This window comes from Myotis daubentonii, chromosome 8 (assembly GCF_963259705.1).
Source record: "Myotis daubentonii chromosome 8, mMyoDau2.1, whole genome shotgun sequence".
NCBI classification, from domain to species: Eukaryota; Metazoa; Chordata; class Mammalia; order Chiroptera; family Vespertilionidae; genus Myotis; species Myotis daubentonii.
The window spans coordinates 45,676,725-45,697,375 of NC_081847.1; the positions used below are offsets into that span (position 1 = coordinate 45,676,725).

At 44.0% G+C, this 20,651-nt stretch overlaps 1 protein-coding gene across 4 annotated transcripts in view; it reads left to right on the forward strand.

Moving 5' to 3' along the window:
* Nucleotides 1-13,793: 13,793 nt before the first annotated feature.
* Nucleotides 13,794-20,651, forward strand: part of ZCCHC2 (zinc finger CCHC-type containing 2) — a 62,765-nt gene continuing 55,907 nt past the window's right edge. For 2 of the 4 annotated variants that reach the window (XM_059706267.1, XM_059706268.1), the window contains exon 1: nucleotides 13,798-15,621. In XM_059706267.1, coding sequence (XP_059562250.1) covers nucleotides 14,710-15,621 — 912 coding nt within the window. In that variant the 5' untranslated portion in view covers nucleotides 13,798-14,709. Of the gene's footprint in view, nucleotides 15,622-20,651 lie in introns of all 4 variants that reach the window. The other 2 variants (XM_059706269.1, XM_059706266.1) reach the window with 2 other exon arrangements.

The window sequence follows — 20,651 nt, forward strand, 5'->3', positions numbered from 1 at the left end:
GGTTACAGATTAACCAAAGGACTTGTATGCATGCATATTAGTATAACCAATGGACACAGACACTGGGGTGGTGGGGGCCTGCCCTCGGGGGTGGGAGTGGCGGGGGGGGTCAATGGGGGGGAAAAAGAGACATATGTAATACTTCAAAGTTTAAAGTATAAGACACTTAAAGTTTAAAAAAAAAAAAAGAATTTCAAGATAGCAATATTTAAACAAGCACAGCACTCTTCTGAGAATGGTATCCTATCTCCACAGGTCATACACCTGATGGTGCTCATCCCTGTCTCTGCTTCCTGGCTTCGTTGTCACTTTATATCACCACCGGTTCCCTCTGTGACAATGATGAATACTTGTGCCCTGTCTGAGATGCCTTGGACCGCTCAGCTGTCCCCACAGAGCCATCTTCTGAAGCTAGATCAGTTTAATGTCTTACCAGCCTTTCTCCTCTCGTCCCCTCCCTCACAGCAGGCCTTGCAGAAATTCTGGCTGCCATGAGAGCTCATTCTCTGGACAGGAGAGATGTAGCCCTGAATGCGAGGAGACTGGGAAGAAGCATGACAAAAATCAGGCCCTGTACCAGTGGAGGGAGTTGGCCCGACGAGCTTCCCCTTTGAGCACTGAGATTCTGTATTTAATACAGGCTGATGTGTACAGTCACCCCTATTTTCACAGATGAGTGAACTGAAACTCGGTGAGGTTAAATGACTTCAGCGAGGTCACTTGGCTGGTTACATTTTTTATTCTGAGTACAACTGTAACTTAGGAAAATTTAAGACATTTATTTATTTTACTTGTGGCAATCCTGGCTCATAAATAGTTACCTGCGAGGACTCAGTTAAAATCAGGACTTTTTTTTTTTTTTTTTTTTAATAGCTTTGCTGGCTAAGTTTCAGTTTCGTTTCATTTTCTATCACTTAAGTTTCAGTTCTGTCTCTCAGGAGACTCTCTTTCCCTTTTTAGTGGTATTATCTGATCCTGTTTGCAATAATTGTTTCTTTGTGCCCATATAACCTGATTAAAATACACCAGTCATTCTAAGGCAGATATTGCTAAATAGGAAGTTTAAGCAGATTTAAAGCTCAGTGCCATGCACATTTAGTCCAGCGTTAAGCAAAATGCATCTACTTGATTGCTAGCCCCAGTAGCTGCCTCAGCATCTATGGATCCATGGCTTAACTTACCCTGTCTCTACATTCCTTGATGTGAAAAGGCCACCAAAAATCTCTGACAGCCTGACCAGCCTAACATGAGTGCACCATATCCAGTGTTTCTGCCTTTGCTGGAGACAGGACTGATGGAGAACGTTCTGAACTAGCTGGTATTGTGGCCATAAGGTGGAGGAAAGAGGCCTGGGAGGCTCTTCATTCGCTGCTTATTCTCAACTCTGTTGAAATCCAAACAGCCCAAGGATTCCATGGGACATCGGGAACTGGAAAGTTTGAGGAAAGGGCTCAAAACAGCGACCAACCAAGAGGTTAGATCATTCTTTGGACGTGACAACACTTAAAGAGGGAAAGAGAAAAAAAAGATTGAGCTTCTATTTAGACAACTACACATGCTTCAGACACTAAATCGCTAAGATATTTAAACTCTAAAAATATTCTGCTTGAAACTTAAATCCTTGATGGCCTCAAATTTGAAATGACGTTGCTAATTTGGACTCTATTTTAACAATTAGGAAAACAGGGAAAAAATGTAGAAAGAGAAAGAAAAGAAATTCAAATTGCAATTCTGCCATTAAAAAATAACTCCTCCGGGGATGCGCTGGAGGGGGTCGATGGGGAAAAAGAGGAACATTTGGGTATATTCTCCTCTATTTTTTTTCTAATCATATTTTTGCATATTGTTTTCATCATGCTATATGTGAAATTTTATACCCTGACTTTTTTCATTTAACATTATAACATTTCTCTATGTTGATAAAAATTTTGCCAACTACATTTTTAATGGTTGTATAAATTCTCTCATATGTATATAATGTATTTGCCCATTCACTTATTTTTGGACAATGATAATACGAATTATCCTATTATGAACATATTTGCATATAAAGCTTTTTTTTTTCTTTCCCTGATTTAAGATTATTTCCTTAGGATATATTCTCAAAATAGGTAGATGAACAGGTACAAAAAATTTAGGATTCTTAATACACACTTATGAGTTGCTCTACAAAATGGTCATAGCAGTTTATATTCTAAAGTAGTCTATTTATGTAAATGTTCCTGGTAAAATCAGCTGCCTAAAGTTGTCTGAAGCAAATATTCCATTAAAAGCAGCTTGGCACCCATCTAATTTAAACAAAAATGTCCTTTATTTTACCTATGCCTCTGATATTTAGCAGTTCACTAAAGTGACCGTATTTTGATGGGGAAAAAAAAATCAAGATTTAATCAGCTTATTTGACACAGAGGCATAAAGAGGAGTATAAATTGTGATCTGTGCCCAATAGGATAGACAAGAATTACACACAGAAATAACTGGGACAAAACAGGGTTGCTGAATGCGGTGGTTAAGTGCCACGGCAGCTCAGGGAGATGAGACCCAGGGGACTGCACAGTTGGGAAAGGCAGGGCAGTTACACAGTAAGACTTAGGTAAATACAGATGAGGTGAGAAGGGCTTTCCAGACTGGGAAAACAGGACTGACAAAGACGGTTCATCGTAAATATTAGAAAATGAGGAGATGGCAGGCTAACACTTGCAACTGCTGCAGACTCTATTTGTACACTAAATTCTGATGTCCCATTTTCTGACTTGCATTCAAAGAAGTTAGTCTACATTGGCTCTTATAATTTTAGAGCTAGAGGAGACATAGCTCAGCCTAATACCTCTCATATTCTACATTTTGTGAAGGAGGAAATGGACATTAGTGAGGGATTAGAAGCTTTCTATTCTAATTCCCAGGACGATGCTCTTTCTACTGGATCTTATGCTCAAGTACACCACATGGGAATCTGACAGAGACTGGGATTACTTAATGCTTTATATGTATACTAGAGGCCCAGTGCATGAAATTCATGCACAGGTAGGGTCCCTGGGCCTGGCCAGAGATCAGGGCCAATCTGTGGAGTGACCGGCGGGGCAATCAGGGGGGCCCCCTTGCTGGCATCCACCTTGGTCGGTCTGGTCACGGCCCTGCCCCCTGCCGCTGCTGCCGGTCGCCTCCTTCTGTGGGGCGACCAGTGGGTCGATCGCGGGAGGGGTGGGGGGGCCCGCTGGCACCTGCCTTGGCTGGCCTGGGGCCTGCGGGCTGGGGGCAGCTCCTGTGTTGGGCATCTGCCCCTGGTGGTCAGTGCACATCATAGTGACTGGTCATTCCACCAGTCATTCCGATGTTCAGTCAATTTGCATATTAAGCTTTTATTATATAGGATGTTTACTTACACACACACACACACACACACACACACACACACACACTCTGCATTTTAACAGAGTCAGAGAAAATAAGGGGAGGGAAATGCCAGGTAGGAATGATTATGTAGCTATAAGGAGGTGACTGAGTTTTGAACAGCTTCAAAATTTAGTCCCATACCTGTATTAGGATATTCTGTGTACAGTGATTAATGGTAACTATTTGTGTCTTGCATACATAAGTGTATTTAAAGAAAGTCTACAAATCTAATCATCAGATTAATTGAACTCTTACTAACAGAAGTCACCTGTTAAATTTTATAAGGAATGCAAGAAATAATAAGGTGAAGGGTGTAGCCCCAGGCAAGTTGCAATTTAGCTGAGGGAATTAAATACAGAAACATATCTGTAAGTGGAAAATTATATGATACAGACAACCGTTATATAACTTGTTACCTAATCAGTGTTTTACAAAAAGTGAGCACTCAGTATGTATTTGCTAAATGAATGAATGAAAGAGAAAAAAATATCATTTCCGGGTGGGAGAGCCATGGGAGAAAGGAGATTTAAGGATGGTTAAGATTTAGAAGAATGAGGAGGAGATAAGAAACATTCCAAACAAGGAACAAAACAGAAGCCCAATGTGCCTACTCTTGGCAAGTTAGAGAAACATGTTATCTGATTGTTAGATATTAACTTTCCAAAAAAGATAAATGTGGTATAATCAGGCACGTGAACATACATATAGCCTAAACTTAACAGTACACCTCTCCAAGAGGTAGCTTCAGGGCAAGAGAAAAAATGTATTCCAAAAGATAGCTTTGAAAAGCAAATAAACTCTTTGTCCATCAAAAATCAAACCCTAACTTGCTTCCCCAGTGATATTGCTATAAGCTAGATCTGTCAGGAATGGAAAATGTGCCATTTTCTGAAATGTCTAAGAGATATTAATGATTAGTGATCACAGAGTAAAAAATAACAATTCTGGTGGATGATAATTCTCTCCTGGTGTAAAAGGTCTGTAAGTTCAGTTCTGCAAGGGGTGAAGGTGATGCAAGTACATCCTGATCACTCACTCTGCACACAGTACCTTTGCCCCAAATAATCTTCTGCACCTTTATACAGTTTAAGAATTAGAGTTATTGCACTAGCTGGTTTGGTGCAGTGGATAGAGTGTCAGCCTGCAGACTGAAGGGTCATGGGTTGGATTCCAGTTAAGGGCACATGCCCATGTTGTGGGCTCCACTCCAGTAGGGGGCGTGCAGGAGGCAGCCGATCAATGATTCTCTCTCATCATTGATGTTTCTCTCCCTCCCTCTCCCTCTCCCTCTCCCTCTCCCTCTCCCTCTCCCTCTCCCTCTCTCCCCCTTCCTCTCTGAAATCAATAAAAATATATATTTAAAAAATTAGAGTGAATCTAGGCACTAGTCCCTAAAATATAATATCCTCTTTCAAGAATATTAAACCACAAGACATGTACTACTGACAGATACAGAACACATGTAAAGAGTTTTTGTTGTAATATTTTCTCTATTAAAGGCATTTGTTTCTTGAATGAAAAGAGACTTAATAGTTATTGAATCTAAACCCTAAAAGTTGTTTGTAGATGTATGTAGTAAATATATGATAACATGGTGTAAAGGACAGGAGGTGAAAGCATGTTTATCTATCCTATAAATGGTCAATGAACCCCTTTAATTATAAGGTAAATGAACCTGTATATGAAACTATGCAGTGGTAAATGAATTGCTAGTAATAAGGTTTCTACATTTTGCCTGAAGTGGAAATACATCAACTACAGTAAACTGTGAAAAGTTAAGAATGTATACTATATCCCCATAAAAATCAGGATTACTGGAATGACTGAGGTAGAAGGACCCCTCAAACTACAGTGTATATGTACTCTGCACACCTACACACACACACGCACACAACACACACATGTGCACACTCACACACATGCAATCTCAGGAAAATATTGGGAATGAATTGTATAGCATTTACTTGTAGGTAGTAGAATTATGGTTTATTTGAAATTTTTTCTTTATTAATAAAAATTTAATAATGTATATGTGTGGTTTTCAGAGTCAGAAATGGTAAATTTTATTTTAAACTCTCGGGTCCTTGAATTGAAAGCATTTCACATGATCTAGATGGTATAATGGTTGAAAACATAGTGTGGGGCAGCCAGCTAGGGTTTGAATCACGATTTAATCACTTTATTGATCGAGACCTTGGGAAAACAGTTTAACCTCTCACTCTCAGTCTCCTCATTTATAAAATGCCATATACCTAAAGAATGTGAAGAAGATTAGAAACTGTATAATGAGTGGTCAGTACAACAGGACACAGTCTGGTACTCAGTAAATGGTCTTACAGTGTACTGTTGCTGTGGCTCTGTTCAGAGAGACTTAGGCTTTGTCATGGAGAAATTGTTCTTTTCTCCTGGCTGCTATTTCTTTGCTCAGTCTGGCTTCTCCAAGTCATCAGAGTAGGCCAGTAAGGATTTAGTAGAGATGGAAATAATCACCACATGTCTTTGCATTATTAGAGCAGAGCTACTTTTGAGCCATTCAATCCTTGCACAACCCAACTCTTAAGGTCTCTGCTCAACTTCATGGACAGAATGTGCTAGAGAGGTGAGTTCCGGTGCAGCCATTGCCAGAACTGTCCCAAATGGGGATCAGAAGCGGGATAAGCCCACACTTGGGTTTCCCTCGTCACCATCGGACATTGGATGCTTGTGAGGCTTTGCATTCAGAGGGCTAGGCTTGAGAGTTGAAAGGGCGCTGGGGGAAGGATTTTGAAAACGGATAATGTGTATGTGAGTCTTAATTTAGCACCATGTCATTTCTTCTGTATGGCTGATTGCCTGGGTCACCAATTGAGATTCACGATTTTAAAAAATTGAGGTTATAAATGGAACATTTTATTTTAAAAATATTGATTTTATTGATTTAAGAGAGAGGAAAGGAGAGGGAGAAAGAGATAGGAACATCAATAATAAAGAATAATTTATTGGCTGCCTTCTGCTCGCCCCCTACTGGGGACTGAGCTCAAAACCTGGGCATGTGCCCTGACAGGGAATCTAACCGTGATCTCCTGATTCATAGGTCAATGCTCAACCACTGAAGTACAGTGGTCTGGTTTGATGGAACATTTTAAATACAAACATTACATGCAAGCAAAATAAACTTTGACCTGGGGTTTAATGGTAAAGTAAATACCTTTGAAGATTTCAAGTATAGTCAGACTATAAAACCAGTGTTCTGATGTATAGATATGCTCTGAGATAAACATGGCAAGAGCATTGTTTAATTTATGTTATATTTACTTAACTTATATCCATAGTTCCATAATAATTGGTTGAAAACATGAAAAATAAAACAAATTGGATGGGTTTTAATTAGTTTTAAATGAATTAAAGAAATTCATTTATTTAACATAATTTAAAAGTCAATTTTAAATAATTAAATCTTATATATTATCAGTTGTTTATGGGGCTTAAGAATTTTCAGTATGTACTTCTCTCTTTAAAGATTTGTAACCAGCCCTCTAAAGTCAATAAGTAACACTTAAAATTTTATAGTTTATTTTTTGTAATTCTTCCAAACAGGTTTTTCCCCACAAGAAAGATTAGTATTCTTGAAATGGTATTGTTTATACTTTTATACAGGGGATGGAGCCCACAGGGATCGGGCTTAAATGGGCAATCGGACATCCTTCGAGGGGTCCCAGATTGGAGAGGGTGCAGGCTGAGCTGAGGGACAAATACCCCACCCCGTGCATGAATTTCGTGCACCGGGCCTCTAGTTTATTCATAACGTGGGATATCCCTTTCTTGGGAGTGGATTATATATCTCCATTCTCCAAGGTATCTGGTCTCCCAAGGTATCTGGTCATGGGAAGCTGAATTGCTAATCAAAAGATCATTGGATTCTGAATTAGAATCATAGTGTGAAAACTGCACAGTCTCAGAGATTTTTCATGAGGGTAAAGGAAGAGCCCAAAGAACCAAATCTTCCCCAGGACGGCATATGTCTTTCTAGGTGGAAATGCATGTCCACCAGATATGACAGCTATATATGCTGAAAAGTCTGCACCAGCCTTGAATGCATGGACTGTTCATTTTCCCTCTGTTAGAGTCCAAGCAGTCTCCTTAAATAATTTTTGAAATAAGGGAGATTTAAAAAATTAATTATGATAATTTAATTATAAGGTTCACCATCCTCCAAGTACTTTCCCATGATTCCATGTAGTTGGGTTTCAGGGTGATTATCTTATTCCATTCCTTAGGAAGGTTTCTTTCTGAGGACGACCTTGCTTGCATTTGGCTGTGTACCAGGGTTCCTTCAGAACACACTGACAAACTGACTCCTGGGACACCTTCTGACTCTGCAAGCCATTACATCAACTCTAACTAGCTTCACTCTCTAATTTTTTTGAAAGGCCAAAATATCATGGTAACAAATTCAGAAAATCAGTTCTTCATGAAGTTTCAATGCTCCTTTCATCTATACTTTTAAGGGGACCTTGATTAATGTTTTGACCCATTTACAAAAACAACTTTAAATGTGTTAAACTGCATTAATAAATTTAACATTTTGTTTTATTCACCCTATGGATGTGTATTTGTGATCTCTATTTTCCCAATTTATTTTTTAAAAATATTTTTTATTGATTTTTGGAGAGAGAAGAGAAGAGAGGGAGGGAGAGAAACATAGACTGTCTCCTGTACACGCCCCACAGGGGATGGAGCCTCCAACCTGGGCATGTGCCCTGACTGGGAAATGAACCGGAGACCTCTCAGTGCATGGGACGACAATCAACTGAGCCACACTGGCCAGGGCCTCCCACTTTATTTTGAATTAAATAATTCAATTTAATTTTTAAATTAAAAAGTTATAAATATCATGACATTTCAATCTTCGGTGCTTCAGCATGTACCAGTGAAAAACAAGAGAATTTTTCCTTATAACCACAATGTCATTATGTCATCCAAGAAAGTTGGCACTGATACAGTGACCATGTCTAGTAAGAAGTCCAGCCAAAACCTGCTTGGCTCAGTGGATAGAGCGTCGACCTGCGGACTGAAGGGTCCCAGGTTCGATTCCAGTCAAGGGCATGTACCGTGGTTGCGGGCACATCCCCAGTAGGAGATGTGCAGGAGGCAGCTGATCGATGTTTCTCTCTCATCGATGGTTCTAACTCTCTATCTCTCTCCCTTCCTCTCTGTAAAAAATCAATAAAATATATTAAAAAAACCACCAAAACAAACAAAAAAAAACCCTGAAATTTATTAAAAAAAAAAAGTCCATATTCAAATATACCTAATTATCCCCCAAACGTCTTTTAGAGGGTTTTTTTTTAATGTTTAATCAGGATCCAGTCGTAGATTAGGAATTACATTTGGTTGACACGTCTCTTTCGTTTTCTTTACAATCCCCTGCCTGTGTTTGCTTTCGATAACATTGATATTTTTGAAGATTGTTTCATAGACTGTCCCACAACCCCGATTTGTCTTATTTCCTCATGATTAGATTCAGTGTAAATATTTGGGCAAAAATAGTGCACATACTTCTAATGATATCCATGATATGAGGAGGAATATTAGATTGTCCTGTTACTGGCAATGCTAATTGTGACCACCTGGTTGGTGGTATCTGTCATATTTATCCATGTAAAATACCATTCCCTCCTTTTAATTAAGATGTAATTTTAAAAACGTGAATATTTCCCTTCCCAACAACTTTGCACCTAGTGGTGAAAATGCCTCACTTAATTGTTACATTTGGTGGTTGCAAAATTATGCCTTCCTTCTAAATTTTATTTTATTTTTTTAATATATTTTATTGATTTTTTACAGAGAGGAAGGGAGAGGGATAGAGAGTTAGAAACATCGATGAGAGAGAAACATCGACCAGCTTCCTCCTGCACACCTCCCACTGGGGATGTGCCCGCAACCAAGGTACATGCCCTTGCCCGGAATCGAACCTGGGACCCTTCAGTTCGCAGGCCGATGCTCTATCCACTGAGCCAAACCGGTTTGGCCCTTCTAAATTTTAGTTGGCATTTTTCTGTAAAGAACAGCTAACTTTCCCTGCACCCTCCTTCACACCCCACTTTTTTCAAGAACCCCTATGGATTTGGACTCTTTTTTTTTTTAATTCACTGGTACCATCTTATTCTTTTTGATACTCAAATTCTACCAGATTAGGCCAGTGGGAGCCTTTTCATGCGGAGTTTATTGACTTGCGTGTCCTTTGGGCATATCCCAATCTTTCCGGATTTCTGAAGCAATTGGTAAGAAATATGGGCTCTCCTGATTGGGTTACTGATCAAGATCTATCTGCAGAGTTGGTGAAGGTATCCCCCAAGCCACAGAGGGTCTTTGAGAGAAGGCTGGACACTTGAAAAAATTAGGCTTCTTTTATGAAGGCAACAGGGTAAGATATAATGGGTTTAAGCTGGGCTGACAATCAACAGCTCACCAATAATCTGATAACTATGTACTTAAAGAAGTATATGAATCCAGCAAATTCCATTCCAGAGAACGCTGCTGTGACTACTTTTCTATTTAGCAAGCCAACCTTCCAGGACTTCAATCCCACCTCTCCACGGGTCCCTAGAAGACCATGTTGACTTTTGGAGGAGACAACAGTTGGGCCAAAGGTCTATTTGCAGACATCGCATAGAACCAGGCAAGAGCCTAATGCCATCAAGTTCCTCAATTTCTAACACAAGCCAGTAGCTTGAGGATTTTCCAAACCAACCCACTTTAGAATCAACTTTTTCTTCTGGACAGGTTTCAAAGATTTGATGGATTTCTGGGTTTCTCCAAAAGTTTAATGTACAAGTGTGAGAATGTGGGCAGCCTGGTCATCTAAGTTCCTAAGAATCCTTGACAAAGGGAAGGTACAATGCTAGAGAGACTGAATTGAACCCAATGCTAGTGTTCCAGAAAAGGTGGTATACACCACAATTGGGCATGGATTCCCAGTTTATCAATGGGAATATTGTCACAGCATCACCAATGATATCTACCTCAAATCTATCTTGTAGGGAATTTTTGTAACCTTACAAAAACTTTTTAAAAATATGCAATTAATTTTTTCCTAAAGATGTATAGCAATGAATAATTTACCTGTGTTGTATATAACACCTTTAGGCCAGATTTTTTAATTGTAATCTTTAAAAACAACTTAAGGGGGCATTTGAGATCTTGCTTCCTGGCAATTGTCAGTTTTGGCTCAAATAGACTCATAACAATTCTCTAAAAAATAAATAAAAACAATTTAATATTTAATTTCTCTTAAATGTATGATCTGACTAAGCAAAAACATGTGACCCCCACTAAACAATTTATTTTTGAAGCACCTTAAACCCATGACAATTTAAGTGATCAAAAGTACAAATGCTAAGTACAATGACATCGTACATATGTTGGTTGCTTTCCCATCATCATGTTTTCCTTCCTCCTTTACAACAGCTCTTGATTCCTGGCTAGGGACCCACATAATTTTGAAGACTCTTGACTCCACTTCTCTGGTTCCAATGAAATTACCAGGAATGGGCATGTAACCTAAGCCAATTCCGTTAGCATGAATCTCAGGAGTAGTCTGGGTTGGGACAAAGATAGTTTTCTTTTCTATGCTAGATATAAACAAGGATTCATGTGACCCCAGGGGCTGTTGGCAGTAACTTTTGGTTCCTGGAGTATTATTCAATCATTTGTTTATTCAACAAGCATCTACTGTGTTCCAGATATCAAAATATAAAATTGAGTAAGACATGATCACTGACGTGAAGATATTTATATTTTAGTGGAGGAAACAGACAGGGAGGTATAATGGGAAGAGGAGCAAATACGTCAACATTCCAAGAGAAATTCTTGATATGGATCAGATTGGCTGCTTCCAGAGGTAGAAGTGGCTGGATCATTTTTCTGCAGTTGATATCATTATTAGTCTGTTCTGAACCGTCCAATTAATTGTGGTTTCAGTGAAATTTCTTGCAGCGACCCAACTGCAAAAGGGAAGGTATCTAAGGTATAACTTGAAAAGAGTTATATGTAGTCTTCTGGCTACATATAAATATTTGGACAGTTATGCCAATAATAGCATCCTCACTGTTAAAGAGGCAGATAAAACAAAGCATATTGAATATGCATTAAATATCATCTAGGGGCAAGAGACAATAGTACTTTGTGTCCTTAAAGATGCCTTTTATGGGATATATCCATTTCATGCAAGGCTTGGATACACACATATACCCACCATTACCATAGTAACACTATCTGGCCCATCTGGATGATTAGACAAATATTATATAAGTAGGCCTAGTGGGAGGAATATCTTCCTAGGGCATCTTATTAGAATCTTTCAGGTAGTTTTTCCCAACTAAACACAACTCTATCTCACCCTGGGATTTCCCTGAAAAGGATTGCAATATACATCACTCTTAACTGAAGGTGCTCTCTCGCGCGCTTATGTTAGGGTGGGAAAAGCATTGAGGCCTGGTCTAGTGAACTGAAGTATGGAGAGAGGGTTCTGAAAAAATCCACTGGAGGATAAAGAGCAAATTGTCCAGCTGATGGTTGATAACCAGAATCATAAAATTATGTATATATGATATGTGTAGGAACTTTGATCACTGCATTTTCTAACACTGGCCAAAGACAGAAGTACAGAAGTCATCATTTTTTATTACAAATCTGAATTCTAACATAAAATTTATTGATCAAGTGTGGAGAGTTCATTCATACTAATGGCTTCTTGTTACCAAAGGAAATAAATGTAAAGACTTTTTTCCTGAATCACATATAAAATTACCTCAGAGGTAAAATGTTAGCTTACTACACAAAATATCCAGATCTAGACAGGTGACTCGCTGTGGACCTGTGAATATCTAGCAAGAATAATATTGGTTGCCCAAAGTACTTCCCCTTACGCTTTATAAATGTGGGAACAGATGAGATAGGGTAGAAAATTACAGGCGGTTGATGTTGACAGCAAAAAAGAGCAAGAATTGTTAAAAAGCCTTTACAGCCCAGCTGGCGTGGCTCAGTGGTTGACCAGACTAATGAACCAGGAGGTCATGGCTCAATTACACATTCCCAGGCTACGGACAGATTCCCCAGTGTGGGGTATGCAGGAGGCAGCCGATCAATGATTCTCTCACATCAGTGATGTTCCTATCTCTCTCTACCTCTCCCTCCCTTTCTGAAATCAATTATATATATTAAAAGTCTTTACAAAATTTTGTCCTGATTGTAAGGATTTCTACATTACACCCAAAGAATGCAAGGGAATGGCAAATTACATGAAAGAATGGCTTTCACATAGCATTTTGCCAATCTCAAATGTGTTGAAAATAATTCTTTATCTCCCCATTTACCAATGAAACTGATGTAGGCTTCAGTTCAGCCTTTTACTAAATTATAAATTAGCTTCTCAGGGCATGAAGTTGTGCGATAAGGAGGACTCAACACAGGCTCTCCCACAACAGATGTCCCACATTTTAGAAAAAGAGTATCAATGTCATTCTTACTTTTTTACATACATAGTAGGACTTCTTAACTTAAAAACATTAAGGATTTTTTAAAAACCCACCACTTAAAATTAATCTTCAACAGGCCTAGTTGGGTCTTAAAAACATATAGCTCTTTGAAAAAGGCGGTGCCAGTGATATATTTTGGAGTTCTTTAAACTTTAAAAGCCAGTCGAGGTTCTTACCTTCCTAGAGTCACAGGGAATTCACACCGGCAGAGAATTCAAAATGTCAGTGTCACCCACAGAATCTCTACTCGGGCCCCACCCAACGTGGCTCCGTAGATTGGGTCCTCCCTGCACCAAAATGTTGCCGGTTAGGTCAGGGCACGTGCTTGGGTTGCGGGCTCCATCCCGCCCCCCCCCCCGCCCCCGCCCCCCCCACCGTGGGAGGCTTGCAGGAGGCAGCCAATTGATGTTCAGCGATGTTTCGACTCTCTCCCTCTCTAAAAACCAATTTTTTAAAAATCTTAAAAAAAACCCCTACCCTGTTTGCCCCCTCCTGTAATAGCCTCATTCGCTGATCCCGTTTAATTAATATAAAATTTAAAAGAAATATTACTTGGCAAATAAAATGATTCCCAAAAGATGGAGAGGGTCTAGAGGGGGCGTTTGCTTAAACTGTCGTGGGAATAATTTCCAAAGAGCGTTACAGACCAGAGGCCACCGTTAGGCCAGGGCGGCCACACCAGTGCGTCCCTCTCCGCGCAGAAGCCGCGGCTCGCCCTCTGGTCGGTCGGGTCACCTCTGCGCCCCCTGGGCCGCGCCCCACCGCCTTCGGTGCAGCCCGCAGTGGGCGTGGGCGCTCGCTCGGGATCGGGGTGTCCGCCCCCCGCCCCCCGCCCGGCCACGCCCCTGCCTCCAGTCCCAGGCCCGCGATCCTCAACCCCGAGGCAGAACCACCGATCCTGGTGAAGTTGCAGCGGGAAATGTCCCACTGCTGACTCCCAGGCGGCCGGCCAGCCGGCGGCGGGCAGAACGACTCCAGCTGGGGCAGCGAGCGCACTTGAGACGGACCCGGCTTCCGCGACCGCGAGGGCTCACGCGGCGCTGGCGGAGGTGGGGCGGCGGCCCAAGCGAGCAGGCGGAGCAGGGGAATCAGGAGTGAAAGTGGGGTGGGGGCCCGAGGAGAAGATGGACTTCCCCACTTCCCTCCTCTCACGTGCGCCTCGCACGCCCTTCGCCCCGCTCCGGCTCACCCCGCCGCCCCACCATCACACCCGCGTCCCCCCACCGGCCGCCAACAACTAGACTTTTAAGACCACGCGGAAACGGCGCGGAGGGAGGCGGCCGGCAGCAGTTGGGCGTGGCTTCGTAGGGAGAGGCGGGCCCTGGGGGCGGGGAGAGCAACGCAACCGTCGGCTGGGACCAGTGATTGGCTGAGGTGCCTGCGCGAAGCCCGCAAGCGTCTCCGCCCGGACCGGCTGCCCCGCCTCTTCTCCCAGCTGCTGGGTCCGCACTAGCTCGTGAGGGAACCGCTCCGGCGTCACCGCACCCAGCACGGTGAAGACGACGGGACCGAGGGAGGTGGAAGGAAGACACGCTCGCTGGCTCCCACCCGCACCCGGGCCCCCTGAGCCGGCGCGGAGCCCGGGAGGAGGAGCCGCCGCGGGCACGCCCCGCCTCTGGCCCGGGAAGACGACGCCAGCGACCTCGCCGGCCGGCCGCCGCCCCCTTCGCCGGCGGAGACCCGCCCCTGACCCTCCCCCGGCGGCATGGGGGAGCCCCGCTCCTGACCGCCCGGCCGCGCCTCGGCCCCCGCCCCTCCGCCCGCCCCCGCTCGCATGTCCGCGCCGCCTTAGCCGAGGATGCTGAGGATGAAGCTGCCGCTGAAGCCGACGCACCCCGCGGAGCCGCCGCCCGAGGCGGAGGAGCCCGAGGCGGATGCGCGGCCGGGAGCTAAGGCGCCGCCGCGCCGCCGCCGCGACTGCCGCCCCCCGCCTCCCGCGGGCCCGCTGCGGGGCCACCCGCCGCCGCCGCCCCGGGGGCTCGGGCCGCCTGTTGCTGGCGGAGCGGCGGCGGGGGCGGGCATGCCGGGCGGCGGCGGCCCCGCGGCGGCGCTGCGCGAGCAGGAGCGGGTGTACGAGTGGTTTGGGCTGGTGCTGGGCTCGGCGCAGCGCCTGGAGTTCATGTGCGGGCTGCTGGACCTGTGCAACCCGCTGGAGCTGCGCTTCCTGGGCTCGTGCCTGGAGGACCTGGCGCGCAAAGACTACCACTACCTGCGCGACTCGGAGGCCAAGGCCAACGGCCTCTCGGATCCGGGGCCCCTGGCTGACTTCCGAGAGCCCGCCGTGCGCTCGCGGCTCATCGTGTACCTGGCTCTGCTGGGCTCGGAGAACCGCGAGGCCGCCGGCCGTCTGCACCGCCTCCTGCCCCAGGTGGACTCGGTGCTCAAGAGCCTACGCGCGGCCCGGGGCGACGCGGAGGACGAGCCCGGCGAGCACGGCTCGGACGGGGTTGGCGAGGAGGACGCCGAGAAGGACGGCTCCGGCCCGGAAGGCAGCGGCGCCGAGTCCCGGGCCGGCGATGGGCTGGGCTTCAGGGCCCAGGAGGAACTGCTGCTGCTCTTCACCATGGCTTCGCTGCACCCGGCCTTCTCCTTCCACCAGCGGGTCACCCTGCGGGAGCACCTGGAGAGGCTCCGCAGCGCGCTCCGCCGGGGCCCCGAGGACGTGGAGGTGGAGGTGGAGCCGTGCAACTTTGTTGGCTCCCGGGCCCAGGTAAGGGCGCGCGATCCTCCCAGCCCCCGCGGGGCAGTCACGCCAGGCGGGTCCCCGGCTTGGGTTTGGGGCACCACTAGGCCGAGCCTGAGCCCGGGGGCGCAGGTGTCTCGGATTCCCCGCCCTGTAGTACCTTCCAGCCCCGGAGTACTCATCTTCGTTTTGCTGGGCCGCCGCAGTTCCACTCACCCCCCCCCCCCCCCCATTCACAGGCACCCGCCATAGCAGAATACTCTAGAAGTCTCTTCCGTAACGGAATCGCCACGGAAAACGTGGTGCACTCAGCCCGAGTCCCCTCTCGGATGAAGGGTCTCTGGACATTTCTGGCTTTGAGCATCCCTCGGGCCCTAGATGCCGGGAAAAACGAAGCGCCATAGGAGCCGGTGTGCGACCGCAGCCTGGCCGTGGGCAGTGCCTTTCCTTTCTCGTGGGCGCTCTGCTTGCACGTCTTAAAGCCCTGCCGTACCCGTTGGCCAAGTGTCCTGAGATGCGCTCCCGGCGTGCTGCCCTGCCTTGCCGCACCGGGGCTCGTTTTGTTCAGTGTGTGCCTGACTTACAAGGGGGTCCTAAGGGGCTTATGGCTCCCTTTCAAATAACTTGATTTCCGAGTTATTTGAACGAAATCTGAAGTGGAGATCTGCGAATTGACTCAAACCAGTTAAGGAGTAGCGCTAGTTAAGGAGTAGCGCTCCTTGTCTGCGTAGGGAAAGCTCTCCTAAGGTGAGCTGGTTATACTTTTATCTCTGGCATAACCTGCTTTCCAAAGGGCTTGAGTCGTGTCTCCAGATTTGGGTCTGGGAATATTTGTTGGGCCTTTACTGTAGGCATAAGTGTTGTTTTCTAAAAAGTTATTAAACACCAAAGTGTAGTAGACGAGAGTCCAGAGTCACTTGTGGCAAACATTAAGGAAGATGAAATTTTTATAGAGCTATGAAAGTAATTTAATGATAATATAGACCCCATATAAAGTTCTTGAGCATGGCAATTTAGTGAAGGAGAGGGGAGGCGGTTTCAGTTAGAGTAAAAACTATGTACAGTAAGAGTTTGTTTTCGTGGTTCACAATTACTTAAAAAGTATTAAATTGGACGCCTTACTTTTCATCGTAGGTGGTTTCCAGGCTGGTACACTGGAAAGGGCGTTTTACTTTCGCCCTTCCCCGCTCCTTGCTTGAAAGTTAATTTAACTTGTATATCTGAATTGGGGAGCTGAAGATACTTAGTGCTAATCTAAGCTGAGCCTCTCCTTTTAAAAAGGAGGTTACTGTGAGGTAACTAACTCAATTTTAGGATACGATATTAAACTCAGATGTAATGTCTAATTTTTTTGTTTGAAATTTTATCTTCAAATGTTTATTTACTGGTAGCATGCAGCTGTGTATACTGGTGGTAAAAACTCAATTCTTAAGCCTACTCACAATAATTCAGAAGAGTTCCATATGCACTGCCATTAAATTTAGAAAAGAAAGCCTGCACTCAGGAGCAATACTTTTATTTTTAAAAAATTTCTTGGTATAGCTTATATTGTAAAGGTAACCTTAGATTGTAAGTTTAATGAAAATGCTAGTATGGTAACCGTTTGTATCATTCCTTTCATATCATTACAACTAATCTATTTGAGATTTAACTGCTGGGAGTCTTTTTTCCTTTAAATTTTGCTTGTCATGCAAGTGTTGGAAGGCGACTAGACAAGAAGGAGATGCGTGCACACCAGAGTAATGCGATTTTTATCTTGACTGCAGTGTGTGCCTTTCCTGGCATCCAGTGAGTGCCGGGAGGAGTGGAGAAAGTGAGACTGGGCATGCTGCCATTAATTTCAGCACTTGGTTCCCTGTCAGGCAGTGCCCAGTGCTGTGGCCATGAGCTGAAGTGGGGGAACAAATCATAGGGGATACGGCCTACAGGTGACGCTGAAGGCTATTTCTAGACACTAGTGGTGTGTGCTACTTTTCTCTCCAGTAGTTGTTTGCAGTCATTTGCGTCTCGTTAAATTGTTACGACCTCGCATTTTCTGCTGCTAGCATGGACTCCGAGGGCCCCAGCTGTGGCATGCTCTGGCCTGGAAGACATTTCCGCTTTTGTTGCTTGCAAGCTGTCACTCCAGAGCTGCTGATGGGGGTGGATTGCTTTCAATCCCCTTTTCCTGTAGTCCACCCCAGCTACTCCGCGACCTTCTGCCGATGCTCCCGGGGAGGAGTGCTCACCTTGGGGTGTGCAGAGAGGCTCCCGAGTCTCGCTTGTCCTTCGTGCGTCAGCGCAGCGGCGCGGCGTAGATCCCCGCGGTCTGGCGCGGCCGCGGACCCGCCCCGGGCGATGGGGGCCTGTCCCGCGGGGCGCCCCCGCCCCCGCCCACGCCCCCGCCCAGCAAGATGGCGGCCGCGCGCCGCCCACGTGACTGTCGTTCCGGCCCCGCCCCCCTGGGGGCGGGCTGAGGGTGCGGCTCGCTCCGGGGTGTTCTCTCTGCTGGGCCGGGCCGGGCCGGAATGCTGAGCCCAGGGAGAACCACGTGGGCGGTGGTGTCCGGGAACTCGGGAAGTTCCTGAGGCAGCCTTTTATTGTCCCGGAAGTAACCTTTTAGGCATACGTTTGTAACTTTTTCCGTAGGAATCATTCTATTTCTTACTGTCTCAGTATCCTCCATACTAAGTGGATAAAGTAGGACTCATCTTTAAGGTTTTGTGTGGGGTTTTTTGTATTTAGAGTAAGAGTGGGCTAGCCCAGAATAGCGTTCCTGGCTCTTTCAAGATTTGTATTCAGTGCCTAGTATGCAGTAGTCTCTCTTTAAAAATAAATCTTTTTAAACATGTTTACAGGTTGAACGGATGTTGTGTTTTATTTTGAATGCTCTATTAATTATATGCTTTCAATTTGACCAGGCTCAGCAACTGTTTATGACATACCATGGTTAGGATGTTAATGGCTGAGGTGATAAGTCCACAAACTTAACCACTAGGCTAGAGTATACTTACCAGTCATTTTAGAAAAATGGAGGAAGATTACACAAGTATATTTCTAGCAGTAACATTGCTAGAGTTTTCCTGTGTGATTTGGGTGATTTTAGAGTAAATATTATATTGGATTGTAATTAAGTGTTGGCATTGCTTTTTGGAGACTTGTGTATAAAGCTCATGTTCTTCATAACTGTAGTGGACTGCCAGTCACTTGCATAAAAATAGGTCACTGGCCGAAACCGGTTTGGCTCAGTGGATAGAGCGTCAGCATGCGGACTGAAAGGTCCCAGGTTCGATTCCGGTCAAGGGCATGTACCTGGGTTGCAGGCACATCCCCAGTAGGAGATGTGCAGGAGGCAGCTGATCGATGTTTCTCTCTTATCGATGTTTCCAACTCTCTATCTCTCTCCCTTCCTCTCTGTAAAAAATCAATAAAATATATATAAAAAAAATAGGTCATTGGGCAGTGGTGAAAATACTCATTAACTGTGTACTAGGAAATTTGGGTGATTGATCTAGTTACAGATTGCATACATAGCATAACTGAAAAGACTTGGTTTAAAAAATGGGTCCCAAACTATAAATGATAATGTTAGCAGTAGTAAAAAAATAATAATAATAAAACCTGCATAAATATTTTGAAAGGTTATCATTTTGTTTTTTTCATTGAAAAGAGAAAAGACAGACAAGTTTTCTCTCTCTGAATGCCTAAAGACACTCTTAATTGTTCACAAAAATGAATATTATAATTGTGGAGACTTAACTCCTATTTAGCAACACAAAGTTGAAAAAAAGGTTAGTGGTTAGTATCATTGGTATGGCTATGTTTCTCTGGAGATTGTGTTTTCAATGTCCTCAAAACTTAGTTGCCTGGCAAGTAATACTAATGTTTGAATTAAAGGTAGAAACTGATAGATCATCCTGTGTCTTAGTGTTATTTGAATTCGCAAAACATATTTGAACTCACAAATTAAGTGGCCATGGGACCTTCACTTAAAGAAATCAATGGAGTTACTAAAAAAGAAAACTACAAAATTGTTACTTCCTCAGCATAATTAAGTTAATTAGCTATTTGTACTTGACAGAGCAAGTACCTCAACTCATTTTCATAATACAGATTATGTATTGGTAATGTTGGGGCCCAAAAAAGAAAAATTTCAAAGACTTTTAACATAAATGCCCTACTCTAAGATAACTTGAGTGTATCTTGGCAACCAGAACCCTGGTGAAACAGATCACTGACTTAAAAAGAGGGGAGAGGTTAGTGGTTAGGTTTTCATTTGTTACTGTATCAGGCACTGAAAAGATGCTTCCTAAAAATGATTTTTAAAAGGAACAATTCTAAAGCTCACAGGTAATAAATGCCATTAATTTGTTGGCCACTGCTGGGATATTTTACAGTGAAGAGTCTCACTGGGGCATTGAGAAGGCTTTCTTCCTACAAAAGGGATAATAGTGCTTACATTAGGATTGTTGGGATTAAATGAACAAGTACCTGTAGAATAATGCCTGGCTCAGGATCTTCAATATATGTTAGCAATCATAGGTCAAAGTTAAGCCTTGTTTGTAAGGTGGTAGAAGAGTGGGTACAGCATCTCACAGATTGAGAGTGGGATCAGAGCTAGGTAGCCATGTCTTTTATGAGAAATTTTAGGTTGATTTGGCTGCAGCAAAGAATAAAAGCTCTTAAGTTATAACTGCCTTTTGAAAAAGGCTTTTAGACTATCAGAGTTAAGTAGTGATTATATTAGTAACAAATGGGAGCTATTGGGTATCCTCCCCCAGTTACTTATGTTTTCTGTGCAATGGTTTTCTCAGGTAAGGAGAACTAGGGGAAGTCACATTTATACCTCAGTAGGAGAAGAGGGTTGTGGAGGTGGACAGGAAGCTAGTTCTTTTTCTGAAATTAACCAGTGTAATAGAGATACTTTTAAAACTACCTTTGTTATATTTTGTGGGGAGTGGGGACAGGCCTTGAGTGATAGCCATGTTTAGTAGATCACTAGATTCAGAGACTTAAATTCTCCCACTATCTCTTTGATATTAACCAGAGTACTTAGATCCCTGTGAGGTCGTCTTAAC